General features: G+C 44.4%; 1 protein-coding gene across 2 annotated transcripts in view; it reads right to left on the bottom strand.

Moving 5' to 3' along the window:
• FSTL4 (follistatin like 4) overlaps positions 1 to 23,753 on the bottom strand; it is a 647,263-nt gene that overhangs the window by 204,350 nt on the left and 419,160 nt on the right. For both annotated transcript variants that reach the window (XM_025388001.1, XM_025388000.1), the window contains exon 4: positions 1,604 to 1,852. In XM_025388001.1, the coding sequence (XP_025243786.1) occupies positions 1,604 to 1,852 (249 nt within the window). The remainder of the gene's footprint in view (positions 1 to 1,603; positions 1,853 to 23,753) is intronic.

The following is a 23,753-nucleotide window of genomic DNA, read 5'->3' on the forward strand; positions in this document are numbered from 1 at the left end:
GGATGATGCAATTTAGAGGATATTGGAAACCAGAGAATGGAACATCAGTCTATAAAATTCAACACGGCCAATAAAGCTGGAGCAACTGGTCAAGTGTTTTAGTGTGCGCGGTTGCAGAGGAATTGGTGGCACGTCGCCGGGCAGCGCTTCCAGACTGGGGACGTTTTTCCTAGGCTCATTTTGGCCTCATTTCCATAATGTGTCTCATGATCTCTGAAGCACCTCGGCATTAGCATTATAAGCACAGCCGTGAAAGTGTCCAAGACTATTGTCATCACCAGGTAAAGGCGCCTTTCCCAAGCCCTGCCCTGCCTAGCACTCCATGCTGCCACGACTGCTAAGTGGAGTGGCCCATTAGGTGGGTGCAGGTGACACAGGTAGATGTAACAGAGGCAAACACACCTTTGCTCCACCACCTCAGCCGTGAATCCACCTCCACACACACGTCATGCATCACACCATCCTCAGTGGGGGTCTGTGAGGGTGAGGCAGGAGCTCTGCCCCTTCCCCCTTGGTGCCCAGGCCTCTACAGCCTGGACTGCTCTCAAGCCTTTGTCTTCCAGTGTTGCAGGCACTTGGCAGGTCTCTAGTCCAAGCCTCCTCCTCTCCTCCCTGCACAACCTAAAGCACTTTCCTGACCTCACGCAACTCCAGGTGGGCTCCCCTAGCTCAGGCTGTGTGGGCCTGTTTCCATCTGCCTGCAAGCTGCTTCTGTCTTCTACACATTTCCTAATTCATGTATACCCATTTTGTACACAAATATTTGTACACAATAAATACTTCTACAGGCCATGGCATGTACTATTTACCACGGCCACATCAATCAACACAGGATGTGCATTCTGACTCTTGTATCTTCAAGCATCGGGGAGCCATTGAGCATTTTCTTGGCGCAAGGCACTGTGCTAGGTGCTGCAAATACATAAGCGCATAAAACAGCCATAGCCGCTGCCCTAATGGCTCTTACCATCCAGTGGGAGCTGGTACTTGCCCTCTCTTCTGACTCAATCTCAGCCCAAAGCATGAATCCTTTGGCCCCAGCTCCATGGACATATTCTGATGTCCACCCAGAGGCTTCCTTGTCTTGCTCAGAGGTATTTTGGACAGGTAAGACATGGGATGCCTTCCCAACGACAACTACTCCAGGCCAGAGTTTGTGTCCTTGCCATGCTGGGAGCCATTGTGCTGGTGTCTGCCTGACCACATTCTATGCACAGCACAGCCTCCTGACTCATAGGACTCTGTGCAGAAGGGTAAACATGGTCCTTGTCACAACCTTGCAAAGGCCCATCCTGTATGGAGAATTGGGTAGTGCCCTGTTGTCTCGTTACTAGTGAACCTGTACCAGCCAGGGTTTAATTTGACCTGCCTGGATTCTGCTCCCCAAGAAGCTTCCTCTAAGGGCAGGGGTCTCTGGAGGTGGTACACAGGTAGAGTATGCATCACCAAAATGCCACTGCTGCCATTTTGTTACACACCAGTCTTTGTCTTTATTTCCTACAGATATGTAACTTGTAGACTCAGCACCCAGGTCACTTGTCAAAAAGGCATTAGAAGATCCATCACAAAACTCAAAACCACAGGGCAAGGGCCCTGTTCCTACCTTTGAGGAAACAGTCCTTGCTGTGGATGACAGTGATCTTCTTTCCCAGGAGGCAAGCGGCACGGTGGAGCTTACAGTGATTTTCATAAAACCTCCCATCAGAGCCGCACACAGGCATGTAGCTGGGCCTGCATGCCTCCAGGCACTGGCATTCGGGCTCCCCTGTCTTCCTGCTGAGCACGCACCGGCTCCCTCGGCTGCAGAACTTCTTCCCGCAGGAGGCTAGTAGCTCATTGTGGCTGGAAAGCCCTGCCGGACACACAAACACAGAGGGTCAGCTACAAACACTCAGGGGGTCTGGGGTCAAGGGCCTCCTTTGTAGCTCACAAGCACAGACTCCATTTGCCTGTGAAGCCAAGCTACTCAAGGTGGGGCCTGGGGGCTTGGGGTCTCCTAGGGAGTCCCTGCCCCTCCATGAGGTGGCCATTGGTGCCAAGAAGGGTGTCCTGCCTTGCAGAGCTCAGGTTTCATGGCTGACTCCCTCTGAACATCTGAAATACAACACCTGCCCATCCTAGGACCCAGCTGGGGGCTTCTGATCAACTCTTGGTTCTTTCTTAGGCTTACTTTTCCTGCTTCCAGTTGAAAAATGAAAACACCCAGCCATTCTGTGCTCACAAAGAAGCACCTTACACCGAAGGACAAAGCCTGCTACCACTGCTCCCAGGCTCACAGTCAGCCTCCCGGACTAGAGACCTATTAAAATCAATGACTCTTTAAAAAGCCGTCCCCCCACCCACCCCTGCCTGCAACACCTTTTCCTTCCTTCCTTCTTTTCCTTTACTATATCATGACTTTGGACCAGGCACCTTAGGGGTCTCAAAGATGAACAAGCCATGCCTTTTCCTCTTTCTGACTTTGTCATTCTGTAAGGTGGTGACAAGTATGCAGATCAGGCAAAGGGCATGGGAGCCAGGGAGCTAAGTTTGGGAGAAGTAACTGGGAGTGGTAGAGATGATGGAGGGGGTGATGTGCCAGTGGGCCCTGCAAAGGAGAGAAGAGTTTTCCCAGAAACACAGCAGGCTTGAGCCAAGACTCCCCCAGCCACCCTGTGGGTGGCATTTGCAGGTCTCAGGTAGAAGACTAAATGTGAGTAGGAGTTTTGTACAGTGGTGGGGTCGGGGGGCAAGGTGTGATTTCTGGGAGACTTGGAGAGCCAAGCAGAGAAATTTAGGTACTCTATTGTAGGCACTAGGGAGCCATTGCAGGGAGGAAGTATGGCATAAGAAGAAAGTCATGCTCCAAGTGTTCAGGAAGGGGGTGGGGGTAGCTGAGGTAGGGAGACCAGTGGCTGGCCATTTCCTTGGGGGAGAATGTGGTTCTCCAAGACACACGTCATCAGGGGAGACACCAGCAGCCTTTCCCCCACCGCCCAGTCCTTTCTAGCACAATGTTGCAGTTATGGGCAAGAAGGCTAAGCCCCTGGAAATGGCAGCTGCCACATTGCTTGAGTGTCCCCTGCACCCTACAACACCCACAGTGAACTCAGGCAGCAGCACCCAGAGCTCACACACCAAAGAGGTCAGGGCAGCTGGAAAGGGCACGTTTAAGTAAAAGGCAAAACAGGCATCCATCACCAACATCACACTGCATTGTGGGAGTCTGGAAATGAGATAATCGGCACATGTCACTGAAGGTACAGGTGGAAAGTTGGGAATTACACAGGGACACCAAAAGACAACTGACATGTGAATACAGATTTTTATGGCCTCAGAAGACTTTGCTTTAACTGTTAATTAAATCTCCATCAAAATACTCAGCAAGACAGAATGATCCTAGTAATCATGAGCAAACTTTCAGCCCTAGCTCCTACCCATAGGATTAAAATGTCTAAGCAAAGAAGAAAGAAAAGAGAAGAGAAGAGAAGAGAAGAGAAGAGAAGAGAAGAGAAGAAGGAGGGAGGGAAGGAAGGAAGGAAAAGAAAAGAAAGAAAAGAAAGAGAAGAAGAAAAGAAAGAAAAGGAAAGAAAGAAAGAAAGAAAGATCTCCTTTCTCTTGTTTTTGGTTAAGTCTGCTTTTCATCATTATAGATTTAAAGGAAAAAAATCAGTTATTGGCAGATTAACTGCTTGATTCAATAATTCATTTAAATTCCTCCAACCTTGGCAAGCTAAGAAGTATTGACTTTTTCTTGAATCATAATAAACTAGAAGGTCAAATATCTCTGAGCAGTGTAAAAGTGCAGATCCTAAGCGGGCGGGAATCTCTTTTATCCACTTTGCTAATTGTCTGCATGTCACCATGAAGGCCCAGTGGCATTCAGCAGCCCCTCTGCACGCCTTCCTGTCAAGGTTGACGGTGGCGGGGAGGGAAGGAGGCAGAAGGCAGGCAGGCGCCTGGCAGGGAGGCTCTGGGCTGGAGGCCCCCCACTCACGGTGTTTATGGCTGCTTTGCCACAGAGCATGTTTGATTAGCGTGATTCTCCTGGGTTATTGGAAAATGGGTTACCCTAGAAAGTGCTGGCGGCTACTAGAAGAAACTAACAGCTCCAAAAATATCAGGCTTTGTTTCTCTCCCAAGACAGGGCCAGGATGCAGAGCATTGCCATCAGATCACTGTTTTAATAACCTTCCCATGCAGATAGGATGCAACCCACTAATTGCGCATTTTGAAGAAACAAGAGGCAAAGTCTCTGCACCCTGGGCTCTGAGCCTGCTTCAGGGTGTGTGCCCTGGCCCCCATTGCTCTCTCCCTCTGGTTAAACCAGTTCCAAGTCACCCTTGTAGGCATTTCCTCTATGAAGTGGTTGCTACCAGCCTAAGTCCAAGTGTCCCTCTCTGAATCCTCCTACCCCAAAGTGCCTGTCCTGCCCTGCCCTGGCCTCAGGAGGCCCCACAGGTGCTAGGCCTTTCTCTTCGTGTGGCCCCAGTATACTCAGGTTTTAAGAAATGCAGAAATGTTCAGAACTGATCTCCTGAAGGCTAATTCAGTGCAGGTAAGAAGCCAGCTAGGGGTCAGATGGGGAGGCTGGTGAAGCCTCACATGCGTTGGCCCGGTGGGGGTACATTTCCCTCGCCTTCTCCAAAGCAGGCAGGAGGGAAGTGGAAGGGTGGAGGTATGAGGGGAAGATGGATGTCTGTAGAGATGGGCTTTCTGGAGTAAAGATAACTGGAATCCTGGAGAAGCAGAGTTGGAAGGGGCTTCAGAGACCACCTCCTCCAGCCCAGGCAGGCAAACCAAAGCCAGTTCATAGGGGGCTGGGGGAGAAGCAACTTTCCCCGACCCCTCCTTTGAAAGCGGTGTGTCCAGATGGTAGTGAGCACCTCTGAGGCCCAGCATCACACAGGGCAGCAGGCACCCACGTTTGCTTAGCTTGCTGGGGAGGCTCCCATGGCCTTCCCTGCAGGCTGCACTCCGAGGGTCAGTGTTAAGGAAACACTGGTGCCAACCTGTGGCTATTGAAGTTGTCAAGAACACTCATGTTCTCCCTGACATGGAAATTGACTGTCGGCAAATATTTGATTCCTGATTACTTGCAATTAAGACAAAAGTAGCATGAAGGCCCTGCATATGCCCTTCACAAAGGCCCCACAGAGCGTTGAGAATACCTTGGGTTGGGGAAGGCCCAGAATCTGATCCACAGCCCCAGACATGCTGACCTAGGGGTGGGCTCCTCATTAAACAAGCCCCTTGTTACCACTTCCTCCTTGTCATTAAAATAATGAATTCCCCACTCCTACTACGATGACGATAAAACAGTAATGGGAAAGGTAACCAAGTGAAACTACCAGCAACTGCCTATAGTATTTATGAGGACAACCACAATGCATGAAAAGTACAATGTGCTTAATTTATAGTCATCAAGAAAGCCATTTACTCAGGTTAAAAACTGATCATCTTGCCAAATAAGCTGCTTTTCAATACAAATTAAATTTACTGAACATGGTCAGAAATGGGAACTGTTACATTAACATTATGGCGGCAGGAGAAACAAGTCTATTGGTACCAGTTGGTGCTAAAGACTCCCGCTGTAATCTGATTAAGGATTCTCAATAAGAATGCCACAGACCCAGGACTGCCATGAACTGGGAGCACGGATAGGTACAGGTGGTGTAGTTGAGTGGTTGTGGAAGGCAAGCCTGTCTGGTGCCGGTGGAGGGCATAAAAGGAGGCTGAGTTCTGAGATGGGCCCCAGAGAGAGCGGGTCTACATCCACCTGGAGCAGGAAGCCCCTCCATTGTTTCACCACAGCCAGCCACAACCAAGAGCAGAGAAAGTTGGGTAATTTTGCTTCCAAACTCTGACTCAGCCTCTGTAACTGCTTCCTGGGCCCAGAGAAAACTCACGAGTGCTCCCTTCTCAGGGATAGTGCCCCGAGTGGCAATGAGGGAAAAGCCACGAGCTCTTCCACTCTTGGATGCCAACGGCCTGCTGGCACATTCTTCCCAACACAGCTTTTCTGTGTCTGAGACCTCGTCTCCAGCTTGACTACTGATGAGAGCCCCATCTCTCCTGACAAGGCCTTGGGAGCTCCCTGCTCCCATCTCAGCCAGAGGTTCTGCCTAGGCCTCCTCCTGAAGGCTGTCAGTGCCCCCAGTACATGACCTAGCACTCAATTCCCAACTCACTATGAGGCCTCAATGAGGTGATGGCTTGGCTCCGAGGAGGCCACTCACTGGAAAGCCCAAAACTGGCTGAGAAGAGCAGGGTGTGAAGGCAGAAGACCAGAGGCAGTGTGTGCAGCACCAAGAACCTCAAGAACCTCATTTGCCACCTGCCACAAACCCCAGCCCAGCACAGCAGCTGTCTCCAGCTTCTGCAGACAGAGGTACTTGTCCAGCCAAGTGCCTGTCCATGGGCAGATACAGCCCTTTATACACGGCCTTATATACTTTATCCTTCAGGTCTTGACATACCAACACACAGGGGAGCGGCAGCCCTCACCTGGGGTCATGGTTGGGTTTCTTAATGACCCAGAGCTGAGGCTTTGCCTGTGGAAGAGCCACGTGCATGTAGCCATGTGCAGATATGTGGGGTGCGCCTCCAGGGATTGGAGGCAACGGTCCCAGTATTCTTCCCTGCTTTAAGATAACTTATACTTTCACACGTGGCAAGGTGATCCAGGGACAGAGAGTGCCTATCAGTGTTGACTCTCTCATTGCAGAAACCACCCAAGTGCCTGGTATGCGGATAGAGAATTCAGGATTGTGTGAGAACCAGGCAGAGGCCCCACGCTCCAGTCCCATGCCATGTCCACCCTAAGACAGGGTGGGTGGTAACAACGGGGCACTTCCGGAGTGCCTGCTTGCCAGCTTGCCATCTGTCTATTCATCCAACAAATATTTACTGAGCACTCGCTATGTGCCAGTCCCAATTCCAGGTGCTGGGGATTCAGACAGAATAGGCTCCTATCCTCAGGGCACTACCATGACAGTGTAGGAAGACACACAAGAGGGTGAACTGGCAAACAAGAAACAAGACAAGTATAGATGGTGTTAAATGAGAGGAAGGAAATAACCAGGGTGCTGCAGCGGGCACACTTTACTCTGGTGGTCAGGGAAGCCTCTTTCAGGAGGTGAGATTAGACCTGAGACCTGATGGTGAAGATGCCAGAGACCTGGGGGAAGGAGAGAGTGGAGTACCCTCGGGTGCCCTGGAACCCGGCATACAGGGCGAGGAGGCCTGGTGTAAGAAGAGGCCTGACTCCTGAAGCCCTGCCCCAAGGTAAATATCACCAGGCAGACTCAGTCTGCAGGGAGCTGTGAGGCAGATGCAAAGTTTCACCCTGCCCAACTGTCCTACCTGGAAAGTGGAGTGAGGCCCCGCCACCCCACCACTCAGTCCCCCCAGCTGAAAGAGGTCTATCCTCCTCTTAGGGGCCAGAAAACTCTCGGCACACCTCAGGGCTGCTGGTGGGAAGACAGCAGCCCTCTCTGAGCTCTGACCACAGGCCACCTTGGTGAGGGCCTCCATACTCCTAGATGCCCTGGGTGCTGGGGCTGCGTCAGGTCCACCTCTAGCCTGTAACGCCTCATTTATACTCAAGGGTTGGGAAGAGAATCTGTGATTCCTCCCAAGGACATATGTGTGTTAACCCCCAGCCAGAGAAGGTCATGTGTAAAGTGACTATTATTTACTGAGGCATGCCCACCAGGCACCATGCTAAACTCTGAGAATCTATGTGTTCGTCTGATGCTCCTTTAATCCTCCTCAAAGCTCTATTAAGTAGACACACAGGCCCTAGTCAGCACATATTTGTGGCATGAATATATGCCCATTTTACAGATTAGGAAACATGAGTCAAGTGACTTGCCTATGGTTAGACAGCAAGTAGGTGGTAGAGCCTAACTTTGCATCAGTCTCACTCCAAATCCCTCGAACTTGGGATAATCTGCTCAGCTGGCAATATGGTCCCTGCTTCAAGGAACTCATGCCAGGAGGATCTAGATGTCCATAGTGTGAGCTTCTCCAGTGTCAGGATACATCCACACATCAGCAATCCCGGCTGCAGGATGGCTGCTGCTCATCCACCTCATGGACACAGCTTAGAGGCCCAGGTAGCAACTTCTCTAAAGGCTAGAGGTTTACAGGGCTGCAGAAGGAAGCCCTGCTTGGATCTGTGAACATCACAGGCCCAAACCCACTCCTTGTCATGCATGGACACCTGGCCATTAAGCCCCTTGCCTCCCACTATGATGTTTCCAGCTTCATCACCTCCCTGTCTCCACTCCTGCTATTTTGCCTGAAACTGGACAGGTGACTGCTGGGCAGATGTGATGTACACTCAGTGACCACAGGTGATTTCAAACTCAACCAGTGAGCACAGCCTGTATGCTGAGGTTCTTGTGCACTTGATGAAAGCAGTTTGACCGGCTCTGAAAGACTTGACCACATTTTCCAATCCCAAAGCTCAACAGAAACACATGGTTGCCCATTGCTGGAAGGTAATGCAACCTGTCATGCATAATGTTTACAGATCCTAACCTGAGGTCTGACAAATTGACTTCAAAGTCAGAAATGCCTGGAACAAGAAGAGAGAAGGAACACCTTTCATCTGTCAGTAGGCCTCTCAATTGTGCCAAAAGAGTTTCTATCTAACCAATTTGTATCAAACCAAAGCACAAATAGGTTTCTACATATTGTCCAATGCCCCAGGGCACGGCTTTTGGAGGTGGTTATTTTTGGTCACAGTTGAAGATCAAACACCAAACACAAGTGCCAAAGCATACTTTTCAAAAACTTAAAAATGTGACTGTCATGAGAATCTAAAATGAGCGTGTGTTAAAGCTGTGTTTGCCTTCTTAATGAGAGAGCCCACAGTGCAGATGCTGGTTCACAGGAGGACTGGAGGAACCACATGGGCACTGGAGAAAGAAGGCTGGGATGAGATGCCTAGGCTAGGACACAGTAGGTGAGTGACCTGCAGGGTAAGAAAACCACAACCTTTCGGGTTCTCTTTTCCACCAAAAAGAATCATGTGCATTTTTACTGGGAACAAATGTGAAAGTTAACATGTCACTGCAGTCTGGGCCTTTAATCAGTGGTAAATTGTGAGTTGAACAAAGACGTAACCCTCTAGCCTGGATCAGTAAATAATCCTTGGGCAGATCTAGTAAACAAGGTCCCAGAGGGAGGACTTGCCACCCTCTCTTTGCCTTATTCCCAAGTTTTGGATAATGTTCTCAATACCACCAAAATCCCTACACTAACCAACATCACATGAGGGAGCTGCCAAGGACTCTCATCTCTTTCTTCTGCCTGGGGCATCTTCCTTCAGAGCCCCCAGCCTCACAAAAAGACCCCAGAAAGGGAGGAACGTGAGGCTCCAAGTCACTTAGCGGAGACTTACTGAGACAGAGAGAACTTTCTCCTGGGAAAGGCCCCTGGTAGAGCAGAGGGAGAAGGCGCTGGAGCCAGAGGCCATGTTGCTGCCGTGGGAGCTGACAGAGCTGACAGGCAGCTCCTCTTCACTGGGGTGGGGGTAGGGGGAGTGCTGCAACAGAACTTCCTACAAGGCTTGTGTTAATCCTGCTGGGTCTCAAGTAACACAGTAACACAGTAAAACCTTGGCCTCCACCCAGTCCTGTGCTCCTTCACAGTTGATAGCTGTGTAAGCCCAGACAAGGTTCCACCATCTTTTCCCTATTTAAAAGCGAGGATAACAATGGTCTGCCCCTTACAGGATTGCTTTGAGAATTACATGAGATAATTCATGTAGAGAGCTTAGTGCTTAGTAAGTGCTCAATTTGGACACTCCGAATTGGTGAAAGGTTGAATAAATAGGACTGGAAAAGAAGTAGCCATTTGGTTTTACTGATTCAAGTGCATGCAAATGTGGGGTAGTTGCTGTCTTCGGGAGGCTAGCCTTAATGGAAAGGTGAACATATTTATGTTGAAAGTATTGAATGGTTTTTAAAAAGGCAGATGCAAAATAGCATGCTTCAAAATACCCCAAGGAAATGCTTCCCTTGCCATTTCCCTTGCGCCAGGGCTTCCAAGGTGGGGGAGTCTGAAATTATACATTCTCGGGGCAAAGTGACTGGAACTAACTCACAGCACAAACTGCAGGCTCCACTCAACACCTAAGGGCAGTGTCAGGTAGTCACCAGGGCCGCTGGCCTGCCAGAGGAACCCTGGAGTTCAGTTTCAAAGGCATCCCCTGACCTGGGCCCAATGCCAGCATATCTTGCAAACCTCTCAGGCTCACCTGCTACAGATAGGTCCTATGGTTTCCCTCCTTCTGGGAGCCCTTTGCACTGTGTGTCATCTTCCCAGCTACTGTGTGTGACAACAGTGAAACTACCTGACTCACCATTTCCAGAGATTTCCCCCCCAGCCTTCCCAGGCCTCTTCCACCTAAAGGATGCTGCCAGGCTGCTGGGCTGAGGACCCCACTCCTGTGGTTCCTTAGACAGAACAGCAGGCCCTGAGGCAGGGCCCCAGCAGCACCTTCACAGCTGCTCAGAACTCCAGGCTGGGCGTCAGGCAGCGTCTGTGGTTTCAGGGCTGGAATCAGGCTCCACTTCAGAGCTCAGCACCGGGCCTGGCACAGAACGGGCTGGGTGGAAGACTGAATGTGATGAAGACACTGCAGAGACCAAGATTGGCTGGATAGAGAGCTGAATCATCAATCAATGGTTTTACAGAAACAGAGACCCAAGATTGGCTGGATAGAGAGCTGAGTAATCAATCAATGGTTCTACAGAAACAGACATGGTCACAGATTGAGTGGAAAGAGTGGAGATTGTAGAAAGCCCTTGGTGGGAGAACAGTGACCTGGGATCTACAAGGCGTGGCGAGCCTCAGTTTCCTCATGGGTACGTGAGAGGGCTGCATAGCGATCCCTGAGATCGAAAAAAATCATCCCACATCTATGAATTGAGGATGTACATCAGAGCCTGTGTTTTAACTTGGATGTCTTTTAGCGATAATAAAACTCCACAATCCTTTTTCTTTTCCCTCTATTTGTCTTATCAAGTTATCTCAACCGGCTTTTAAAGGGTTATTTTGGAGACCTTCTTGGGAAGAAAAGCTGCATAAAAATGTCAAGTACAGTAGGATTTCTGCCCTTGGGAGAGTTTCTTTTACAAAACGGCTTTGTTTTAGAACACTTCCTCCAAATATATTCCTACCCCCGAGTTCCTTTTCTTTGCCTAAAGCCTCTTCAGCTTGCATCTGTCTTATTCCCTGTCACCAGCCCTCATTTTTCCTTCAGGTACTTAGCTCCTTTGTCACTTTCTCCAGCTCCTCTGGGCTCCTTCCGTCTTGGAGCCAAGGGGACCAGATGTTGCTGCTCTCCACGGTCTGCACCGTCTCGCTGATGCGCCACTACGTGGGTTCTTTCCTGCTTTTCCACCAACTAATGATTCAAGGCCGTGACACCCCAGGCTGCCTCCAATTATTTCAAGAATCACTGTGGAGTTACTCGTGAGCCGCTGTGATGCTCCTTGTCACTTTATCCTTGGAGACTTGCCAGCACAGATGGGGAGCTAAATTCTCCCAGGGCCCTTTACCTGCCATACAAGGGCCGCCCCGGTCCGCACCTTGCCTTGGTTGGATCACCTGTCATAGATGTGTCTCACAGTAACAACATGCTTTCCTCCCTCATTCTACTTTTAAAGAAAAAAACAGGGGCCCAATTAAAATATCTAATATTAGCACAAAAAACTACCATTTTATAATCAGGAGCATTTCAATTTCTCCTCTCAAGGATCTGCCCTTGTCTCTCAATGGAATTATCAGCCATAAAAACATGCACTGGATAATATCAAGACAAAGCTTAGTAACAATATTGGACAATTTGATTTCATCTATTTTCAACTTCAACCCCCAGGCTCAACTGAGCCAAGCAGTGGCTGAAGCCTCTGACAGCTGGGCCTGAGGGTTCTGGGAGGCTGGCTTTCCTGAATGCATGAGTAGGCTGGTCTGCTCTACCCCTGAGTCCAGGAGAGCACGTGGAGACCAGGGGTCTCCACTGGGGCCTGACAACCTGTCTACTTCTACGAGAAGCTCACAGGGTCAGCAACTGCCCTATCAGGTACTTTCTGTGAGACCACCACCACCTCAAGGTACTTCAATGTTGCCTTCAAACAGGCTATGGAAAAGAACCATATACATCGGGAGCTCCAGCCTCTGAAAAAACGACTAGAATTACAGCTACTGCAGGGGAGGGGGGACACCTTAAATAGTGACAACAAAATACCAAAACGCCACGAGAATCAAGCACAGCACAAAGAGGGTTTTTGAGGGAACTATGATTTTTGAGCCAACAAGAAAATCAGGAGAATTTCAGGAAAGAATTTAAGGAGATAATGTTCACTATTAAGACTTCAAGTCTTCCAAGGTTAAGAAAATCAGGGCAATTTAAGGAAAGAATGGTCACTATTAAGACTCCAGTCTTCCAAGGTCAAGTAGAAGACACATCTCAAAACCTAGAGTGAAAATAGAAATAAAGAAAGTCTTAAAATACAGTAATAATTCCATTTAAAACTTTAAGGACCAAGAAATAGAAGAAAACTCCTTAAATAGCCAATCGCTAAGTGTTTCCAATTAAAATCAGGAGCCAGACAAGGATATTTGTTATCACCATTCTTATTCATAAAGGAAGTATAATAAGACAAGAAAATGAAATAATCATTAACATTTGGAAAAGAAAGACAGCTAACAACAATCTCTTTTTGCTGATTATGTATCTGTATACTTAGAAATCCAAGAGACTCCAGTGAAAAAATATTAAAATTATAACAGAATGATGAAACTAGTTGGACAGATGATAAATATGCCAAAATTAATCATTCCTCTTAACAGTAGCAATAAATAATTAGAAGTGAAAAAGGGAAAAACCGTCTACTCATAATCATGGTAAAAACTGTAAAATGTTAATAAACAAATTTGACAAGAAAGCCACAAGACCAATATAAAAAAAGGCTATAAAACCCTATTGAAGGTCATAAAATAAGATTGGAACATTTCTTATTTGTGGGTAGGAAGACTCTCATAAATATACAAATTTAATGCGATTATTTTAGACTTAGATAAAATGATCTTAAAAAGTTCATTTGAAGTAATAAGTGCCCCAGATAACCAAGAAAAATAAGAGAAAGAATAGTGTAGGGGGATGTGCCTTCCCAGATACTAAAACATTCAAGCCAGAAAACTGCTGTGATAAAATCAATATGAGATCGACCTAGGAATAGGCAAATCGATGACTGCAGATTTGGCAATAAAACAGAAAACAGGGTCAAGAAATAAATCCCAATGTATATGAAAATTAGATGGGTAACAAGAGTTACCACTCCAATGGGAAAATGACAGCTCTCTGATAGGTGATGCTGGGGCAACCTGCTATCCACCTAGAATGAAACAACATTGGAAACCTATTTCACACCACATAAAAAATCAAATTTGAATAACTATAAATGTTTAACTTATTTCTATTAAATAATGAGTAGACAGAAAAGAACACTTATCCACTCTGTGGATGGCTTAAGCATTATCATACAACAAACATGGACAAATCCATTCATTTAAAGAAAAAGAAACGTGTCTTTCATTTTGAATTTTCCCGTTTGTCCCTCTCCAATTCTATTCCCTCATTGCCACTCAGAGATAGTCATTAGCCTGAATTTTGTGCTTATCATTATTTTGGTTTATCTCACCTTTGTATTTCTATGCAGTATGTTGTTTTACATGCTTTTGAACTTCATATAAATGAATCACACTCTATGTACTCATCTGAGACTTTTCTTCTTTTGCTCTCACACTATATTTAGTTACACCCATGTCTGCATATAGCGGTGATTCATTCATTTTCCTTATAGTACCCTCACATAAACATGCTATTTATTTAGTTTATATTAGATTGTTCATTTGCCTTTTTCTGTGGTCCTCTTTCTCCCTTTTGTTTCCTTATTTTGAATCAAATACTTCACCCTGATTTTCTTCTTCTACTCATATAAACATTAAATATCTCTTTTATTCTTCTACTGTTTATCTCAAATTTTAAAATGTATAATTAAGCCAAAGTCTATAATCAACACTTTAACCCTCCCCATGAAGAACCTTAGAACACCTTAGAACCCTTCCTGACCTAACTATATGACAACACTCTATATTGTGAGTCTATCTTTATTCCTCATAATTCCTTTTTTTTTTTTTTTTTTTTTTTTTTTTTTGAGACGGAGTCTTGCTCTGTCACCCAGGCTGGAGTGCAGTGGCACGATCTCGGCTCACTGCAAGCTCTGCCTCCCAGGTTCACGCCATTCTCCTGCCTCAGCCTCCTGAGTAGCTGGGACTATAGGTGCCTGCCATCACGCCCGGCTACTATTTTGTATTTTTTTTAGTAGAGACAGGGTTTCATCATGTTAGCTAGCATGGTCTGGATCTCCCAACCTTGTGATCCGCCCGCCTCGGCCTCCCAGAGTGCTGGGATTACAGGCGTAAGCCACCGCGCCCGGCCCATAATTCCTTCTTATACTTTAAATTATCTTTGTTATGTTTGTCTAAAATGTCTAGCTTATCCTAATTTTAAAGAGCTATTTATGCTGTGTAATTATTCTTACATTCATGTATTTTTTTTTTCTTTCAACTTGATAAACATTTGCCCTCTGGCTTTGTTGAGATGTCACCTGATAGCCTTTTCATTCCTTTGTAGATAATCCATTTTTGATGTTTGGATAATTTTAACATCATCTCTAGTTTTCTGCAATTTCTTTGTGATGCAAACACACATACTTCTTTGCATTTATTCTGCTTATAATTCATCAGGTTTCCTGACAGTGAGGATTTCTGTCTTTCATCAATTCTTGAATATTCTTACCTATCTTCCATTAAATGGTATCTCTATTCCATTCTCTCTCTCCTTCTTTCCCAGGTATTCTAATTAGACATATGCTACAAATTTTCATTCTATCTCTTATCTCTGTCACATTTCTCATCTTTAGTTTTTCTATGTTGCATTGTGTATAATTTTTTCAAACCAGTCTTCCAGCTCTTAAGTTACCTCTTCAGCTATTTCTAACTTACTGTTGTTACACTCTTCTACTGAGTTTTGAATTTTGAATTTTCAGAAATTCTTTTTAGCCATTCATAAAGATGATTGGTCATTTGTAAAATCTCTTGATTTTCAATCATATTTTTAATTTTTTAAAAATACTAAATATACATATTTTATATTCGGTATCATTTTGTTATTCATAGATTATGTTGGTTCTTACAGGGTACTCTCTTTTGGTGTTTTGATTTCTTTTTAAAAGAGCTCACATTTTCTAGAAATTAATCTGTGAAAATGTTGGAGATATAGTTTGGATATAGGCTCTTCTTGATTGTGCCAGGCATCCAAGGACTCCACTATTCTGGAGCCCTTGGATTTTTCCAAGGACTAAATTTTATGTTTTCCAAAACCTAAATTTTATGTTTGAGATTTTTCAGGCTACTCAGGTAGTTTGCATATGAGCTACAATTCCTTATGGAGATCAGCCTATGGTTATAAATTATCAAGGAAATTTCTCTGTCTCTACTCAGTGCCAAGATTTGAGACAGGAACATTTTCTTGCCAGTCCTTGGGACTGGGTGGATTTCTCTTTCTTGTTCACCCTTACACTGCAGATATAGCCCTTGAGGGGCCCAGGTGTGTATGTGTGTGTGTATATATATATATATATATGTATATGTATGTGTATATATATATATATATAGGGGACTGGGAGTGGGAACATTCCACATATGCCCATCTCGGAAGGACCCTGGGATTTGTCCTTGGTACCCTGAGTCATGGAGGGTATGTAAACCAAAACCAATGTTCACCTAGTTTGGCAAAGCCCTCAAGGTAAAGTCAGTCTCACAGCTATCTTACCTCTCTGGATTCCTGATTTCACTTGTATTTTTAGCTTCTAGATAGTCCTTATTTTCTTACCAAGCATACCAATGTTTAAAAGGATTTTAAAAATCTTTATCTGCCATATTGCCAGAGGCAGAAGTCAGATTATGACTTTTAAAAATAGAATCCAACAATTAAAGAAACACTTCAAGGTAAATAAAGGGGTATTATTTTCAACACAGTACCATTTAGCCCTTTGGAGAAGAGACAAGAACAGGTCCTGTTGCAGAGGAACCCCAGGAGCCTGGGTTATTGCCAGACAGCCTATTTTCATTTTCCTGAGCCCACCTGCATGTTAAAAGCAAGTTTAAACTTTCCTACCACCAGGAATTTAAACAATATAAACAGAGTATATTAATGGGGTACAATGGAGGAAAAAAATGGACACATTTGTTACCAATAACCTTTGCACCTCTCTTTCACCTCCAAACCCAACGTAGAAGTCCTTAGCATCAGTACTTTCTTTCTTCAATATGTAGATGTGGCTGGCTACAAATACAAGGTCAGTGACTAGTTCCTTTTGAGCCACTTCTGATAGAAGAAATCAAAAGACTGAGTTGAGTTTGAAGTATCTTCTGAGCAGGCAATGCCTTGCTTTAGGCAGGCCCACCACAGTGTGGGTCTCGATCTATAATGTCATCTGGTCTCTCATCTATGTTAGTCAGGACAAGCCTGTTTGACTGGTCCTGCTCTCCTGAGACAGTAGCATCCGAAAGTGAAGGCTTTATCCTCCACTGTTGTTGATGTATTTCCACCTAAAGCTTGGACAAAAGTCATTCTAAGTATTGGCTCAGTCTTACTTATGGTGGCAAAATTAGACAATCTTAAAAATCAAAATATTCTTCTGAGCAGGTCACATTAACCAAAACTAAATTATCTTTGATTCTTGTTAATATACTTAGATCTCAACTCTAAACACATAAGAATGACTTTTGCCTTTTTTTAATTCCAAGGAGAGGAGATTCTAACAATGTTTTATCTTCAAAAAGTCATAGTAAAGAGGAGGGTGGCAGAGCATGGTGGTGGCCAAGTGGGGGTCAAGCCATTACAAAGAAAGGGACATCACAAGTGGGAGGGTGGCCTCTTCGGTCTCTGGTAGGCAGCTAAGGTGGGTGGTGGCAAGGTGGGATTAGGTGCAGGAAGGTGGCTGAGTGGTGCAGAAGCTTGGTAGGGGCAGGAGATTATTTCATATAGAGGAGAATCTAACAGTACATAAATATATTGAGGACAGTGGGAACTAGGTTTTTCATGGAAGAAGAGAATTGCAAATATGAAAAGAGGGAACACTAGAATGAACTCTGTGGTTGGACTGGCATTGGAGGTATTGAAGGGAACTCATGGATTTTAGCTCAAGGTACATGTGTATGTGTCTATGTATATATAGGTCCTTATCCCCACCTTCTGAGAGAATCTGCAAACAGCAAAACCCAATAGCAAGGAGCACGTTTAATGCTCACATCTTTGCTTCTAAATATAGCTCACCACTAAAAAGAACCAAGGCTTTTTGAAAAAATGGTTTGTTCCAGGGAAGGGGCAGGGAAAGAATAAGAATAGCCTGGAACATCTTGTACCAGAAAGTAAGGAATCACTTAAAGAATCATGAGATGCATCAAAAAGGACAAGAAGGCAGTCTGAAGAAGCTCCTACTGGCCAAGTCTGGGACATTTTAAGCATGAAAATCAGGATAGTAATGGATAATAGCTTTCTGTTAATTCGGTGGAACTGATTTTTAAAAAGTGAACAAATAAATGGGGACAAGAGAAACTCTTCTTTACAGTAAATTTTAACTTGTAAATGTAGAAGAAATGATGGAACTAGAACATTTTCATTTGGCAATCATAGTACTGTTAATTCTGGTTACAAGCCATCGAGACATGTTAATATTAGTGGGTGAAAGAGAAACAACAGAATATTTACATAGTCTCAAAGTATCTCATCAGAAAATATTTATTATTTTTATACATTTTATTAATTTTAAAGAAAAACAGGACAAGCTTATAGTGGAGAAAGCTGGCAGATATCACTTTAGTCAAGTGATCAAAATCAATATTACCAATGGTGTCACCAGTTGACATTACTTTCCTATTTGATGGGATGTGGAGAGAAGAGTTCGGCATAATTTCAGTAATATTCTTGCCAAAAGTTCATGAAGAAACATCAGACAAACTCTAATAGAAATAAGTGGCCTGTAATTTTAAAAACTGTTAAGGACATAAAGATCATGGAATGACTCAAGCACTGTTCTGAATTGAAGTAGGCTGAAGACAGATGACAGCTAAGTGCAAGGAGTGCTCTGGTTTGAATTTTCTATCAAGGACATATTAAGACAGCTAGCAAAATTTGAATGGGGTCTTTGGGTAAAGGATATGGGAAAGTTCTGTGTACCGTACTTGCAGTTTTCCAATAATATTGAACATACTTGAAAAAAATAGGGCATCCAAAATTGCATACACAGAATCCTACTTCTAACTACGATACAGAAGTTTGAAAAATATTGCTGTTCTCATAACAAAAAATGCCAAATAAACTAAAATTCATATCTTTTTAAAAGCCATGGGGCAGTAATGAAGGAATATATGTCCAAGTCAATCATATTCCAGAGAAGAACAAGCCTTTAGTAGAAGTGATGTATACAATATCTGAAATAAAGGATTAATGGGCTTTGATAAGATTAAGAGCTGACTGGACGTAGCAGAAAAAGGGATCAATAAATTCAAAGACAGGTCAATAATAAAAAAGGCCCATACTGAAGCACAGAGAGAAAAAAGAATGAAAAAAAAATTAAACAGATCATTAGAGAATTATGGGACAATAAGAATAGGACCAACATAATTGAAATTTCAGAAGGAGAGGGGATAATGAATAGGGCAGAAGGAATATTTGAAAATATATTGGCTAAAAATTTACAAAACTGAAGAAAGACAACTCAATATCTGAGGCAAGGAATCCTCAAGCAAAATAAATACAAAGGAAATCACAAAGGCAAATTGTCGTCTGACCACTGAAAACCAAAGATAACAAGAAAACCTAAGAAGCAGCCAGAGGAATAAAAGACACGTCGTCTTCAGAGGAACAATAAGAATGAGGTTTCAGCTGGGTGTGGTGGCTCATGCCTGTAATCCCAGAACCTTGGGAGGCTGAGACACGCGGATCACTTGAGGTCAGGAGTTTGAGACCAGCCTGGCCAACAAGGTGAAACCCCCATCTCTACTAAAAATACACAAATTAGCCAGGCATGGTGGTGCACACCTGTAGTCCCAGCTACTAGGGTGCCTGAGGCAGGAGAATCTCTTGTAGCCAGGATGTGGAGGTTGCAGTGAGCTGAGATTGTGCCACTGCACTACCGCCTGGGTGACAGAGTGAGACTCCATCTTAAAATAAATAAATAAATAAATAAATAAATAAATAAAAAGAGATTTCACTTCTGATCAGAAAAAATGGGAGTCAGTAGACAGTGAACTAACTTTCCACCTCAAGAATAAAGGAAAAAAGAAAGAGTATACCAAAAGGAAGCACAAACAAGAAAAATAAGGAAAAAACATCACTAAACTAGCAAATGAATAATAGAGAAAAATCAGAAAAGCTAAAATTTGGTTCTTTTAAAAAATTATGAATGTATAAACTCTTAGCAATCTGATCAATGAGAAAAAAGATGGAAATTATAAATTACCAGTATCAGGAGTGAAAGAAGGAGTATTTCTATAGATATTACAGACATTAGAAGTTATTAGGTGATATTAGAAACTTTACACTAATAAATTTGACAAATTAGATAACATGAAAAATTCTGTAAAAAGCATAATTCATGAAACAGGTCAATGTGCTCATGGATTAGAAGACTCAATATATCTAAGATGCGGATTCTTCCTAAATTTACCTACAGATTTGACACAATCTCATTCATAATACCAGCAGACTTTTTGAAAAAAATCGACAAGCTATTCTAAAAATTATATGTAAATGGTTATAGAAATAAGGAAATAAAGTCTACATAGAATATGCAAAGCAATCTTGAAAAAGAACAAGTTCGGAGAACAAATGCTACCTCAACTCATGAATTACTATATAGCTACAATAAATAAGACCATGTGGTACTTGAATAAGGAGAGCGACTGAGAGAGGCCAGAAATAACGTTATACTATACAGTCATTTGACTTTTAAGGACACACTTTCATTGAAGTATAATTGACAATTAACTACACCTATATACAGCATACAATTTGAAAGGTTTTGACATATATGTACACCCATGAAACCATGTCACAACCAAGACAACAAACACATCACCCAAGATTCCTCATGCTGCTTTGTAACCCTCCCTTTGCCCCTCTCTGTCCCTCCAACCCAAGTCTGATTTGGCTTTTGTCATCAGACATTAGTTTGGATTTCCTATAATTTTATATAAATGGGATCACGTAGTAGTGCTCTTGTTTTGTGTGGCTTGTTTTACTCAGCATAATTATTTTGAGATTCATTCATGTTATAGAATGCATCGATAGGTTTTAGCTTCATTAAAGTTTGCCATGTGCCAATAGTTCATTCCTTTTTTTATTTTTTATTTTTATTTTTTGAGATGGAGTCTTGCTCTGTTGCCAGGCTGGAGTGCAGTGGTGTGATCTTGGCTCACTGCCACCTCCCAGTTTAAGTGATTCTCCTGCCTCAGCCTCCTGAGTAGCTGGGACTACAGGCATGCACCACCATACCCAGCTAATTTTTGTATTTTCAGTAGAGACGGGGTTTCACCACATTGTCCAGGATGGTCTCGACATCTTGACCTCATGATCCACCTGCCTCGGCCTCCCAAATTGTTGGGATTACAGGCATGAGCCGCCATGCCCGGCCAGTTCATTCCTTTTTATTGCTAAGTAGCATTCTACTATATAGATATACCAGTTTGTCTATTCATTCAACTGTTAATGGACATTTGGGTTGATTCTGATATTTTACAATTTCAAATAAAGCTGCTATGAATATCTGTGTACAAGTATTTTTATGGACATATGCTTTAATTTCTTTTGGGTAAGTAGGTAAGAGTAGAATGGCTGGATCATATGGTAGATATAGGTTTACTTTTTAAAGAAACTGCTAAACCATCTTCCAAAGTGGTTATATATACCATTTTACGTCCCCATCAGCAGATTATGAATGTTCTGGTTCCCCCAGATCCTTGCCAACACTGGCTATGGTCAGTCTGTTAACTTTTAACCTGTTTAAATTTAGTGGTATATCACTAAATGCGTAGTGGTACATCACTGTATTTCAATCTGTATTTCCCAATGACTAATGATCTTGAGCATCTTTTTATGTGCTATTTGCCACTCATAGGTATATATCCAAGAGAAATGAAAGACTATGCTCACAAAAGGACACATATAAAAATATTTATAGAAGTTTTATTCATAGTAGTTCCCAAATGGAAACAAACCTAATGTATGTTAACAGGAATCACAAAACAAACTGTGATATAGTCATACAATAAAATACTACTTAGCAATAACAGGAACGAGCAATGGATTTTCCTAGCTACATGGATAAAACTCAATGTTATGTTGAGTTTGAGTCAAAGAAGCCACAAAGTTTCCTTACTGTATGCTTCCACTTATATAAAATTCAAAAATAACTAAAACTAATCTATGATGCTAGAAATCAGAACAGTACTTGCCTCTGTGAATGGGAGGGTTGACTAGAAAGATCATTTTCTAGGTTGATAGCAATGTTTTATATCTTGATTGAGTGATGGTGTATACATTTGCAGAACATCATTGACAAGAATCTATGCATTTAATCGTATGTCAATTATACCTTAATTTTAAAATAATTCACATTCAGGTTTTACTTTTTGTTCAAACCACACTTGTGATTAAATAATCTCAAGTGGAAATTTAAGAAACCTTTCATTCCTCCCAAATCTTAACAAGCAATCCAGGGCTTCACACCTGTGCAGGCTGGCTGGCAGGGGCTCTGGCCCACTCTGGGCTCTGAAGATGATGGGGTCTCTCAGACAGGGGCTTCTGTGCAAATTCCCTGACCTCAAATGATGGTGCCACCACAGCAGCAGGAGCAAGAAGACAACAGGGACCTGGTGTGGTCCAGAGTTGCTCAAACTGCAGAGATGCTTCTAACGCAGGAGAGGGTCACATGGTCATGCTGGTGGGCCCTCTGTTTGTGGCTGCAGCCAGGGCTGGCCCATGGGTGCATGGCTGGTAGAGTAGTACAGGGTCCCACACTCAGAAGGGCCTCCAGCTTGGGGCTTACTGCTGGGGTTCTTGTCTTGAAATGCTTGCTGATTCTCTTTGAATTTGTATTCTATAAGAGAAGGGTGATGGGACAATAGAGAATGTACCAGGGCTTGGAGCTTCGGCTCCTGTGTGGCCCTGACTCTCACCTCCTCCTCAGCATCCCAGAATGGCTCTCTGCTGCCTGCTTCCCACTTTTATGTCCTGGGTGGCCTCCCCCACTCACCCCTGCTGCTGCCTTCAACCTTGAACAGCGACCTGGTCACACTGCGGGAGGGAGCATTCTGCTGTTGCCCTCCACCCCTGGCAGGGGCCTGGGTGTGGGTATGGGTGGGGCAATGGTTGGGCCCACACCACCAGGCATCTCAGGGCAGGGCAGGGGGATGGCTGTCGCTGCCCAGGCTGACAGCACCATGGCACATACAGCAGGCCTCTTGTTCACCTACAAGTCAGGTTTTGAACACATCCTGGTACAGGGGTTGCCAGCTGTTGGACGTTGTCTGTCTGTAGAGGGTTGGGCAGTGGGCCCAAAGGAAACCCCTGGCTGAGGCTCTACATTTCCCTTTTGCAGTGGGTCCTACAAATTATGTGGCCAGTTCTGGCTACAGCCACTGTCGGGGGACTCCCCTGCCTGCTGTCTATATACTTTCCCTTGCACGATCCCAGGCCCGACAACTGAGCATATGGGATACGAGTTTCCCCATTCGCTGAGCTCTTCGCTTGCCTTTGTGGTGTGCATTCCACGGGGTGGCCATTGCCCTAACGGTGGGTCACACTGGCAAGCTGGTCCAGGAGGTGGAGCCATTTCCAACGCCTTATGTGCTCTCTTCAGAAATGATCTCTTAAATGCTGCTCTCGGGAGGACAACAAGTGAGCCCATCCTGCCACCTTGAATGACAGCCCATAGGACACAAAGATAGGCAGCAAGCTCCTTTGGGTGGGCATTACGCTCACTCATTCATTCGTTCATTCATTCAGATATCTACTGAGTATTACTGTGTGCCAGGCCATATTCTAAGTGCTAGAGATACAGTAGTGAACAAAACATACAAAAATCCCTGCCTTTATGGAACTATATTTGAGTGGAGGAGACAGGCAGGAAATGACAAGTACCATGAAGAAAAAGAAAACTAAAAAAAGGAGATAAGGAGTGAAGGGACAAAGGATATTTAGATAAGGTGGTCAGGGAGGGCCTCTTGGAGGAGGTAGCCTTTCAGCATGGAGTGAGGGAACAAGCTGGAGAGGATCAGAGTCCAGACCAAACGCCAAGTCCCTCGGGTGGGAGTGAATTTGATGTTTTCAAGGAAGAGCAAGAAGGATGATTAGGATGAAGGAGAGAAGAAGGACGTGGGCGAAGATGGGGTTAGAGGCGAGTTGGGGACAGAGCAGCAGGGCTGGGTGGGGAGCTCTGGCTGCATCCTAAGTGTAGTAACAAGCCACTGGAGGATTTTAAGCAGGAGAGTGGTACAACATGATCTGTATTCTTACAAATGCATGCTGGCTGCTGGGTGGAGGATTGATGGAAATGTGGCAAAAGGAGAAGCAGGGAGGCAACCTAGGTCTGAGAAAGAGAGGTGGGCCTGGACTGGGGGTCGCT

Source organism: Theropithecus gelada, chromosome 6 (genome assembly GCF_003255815.1).
Source record: "Theropithecus gelada isolate Dixy chromosome 6, Tgel_1.0, whole genome shotgun sequence".
In the NCBI taxonomy this organism is placed as follows: Eukaryota; Metazoa; Chordata; class Mammalia; order Primates; family Cercopithecidae; genus Theropithecus; species Theropithecus gelada.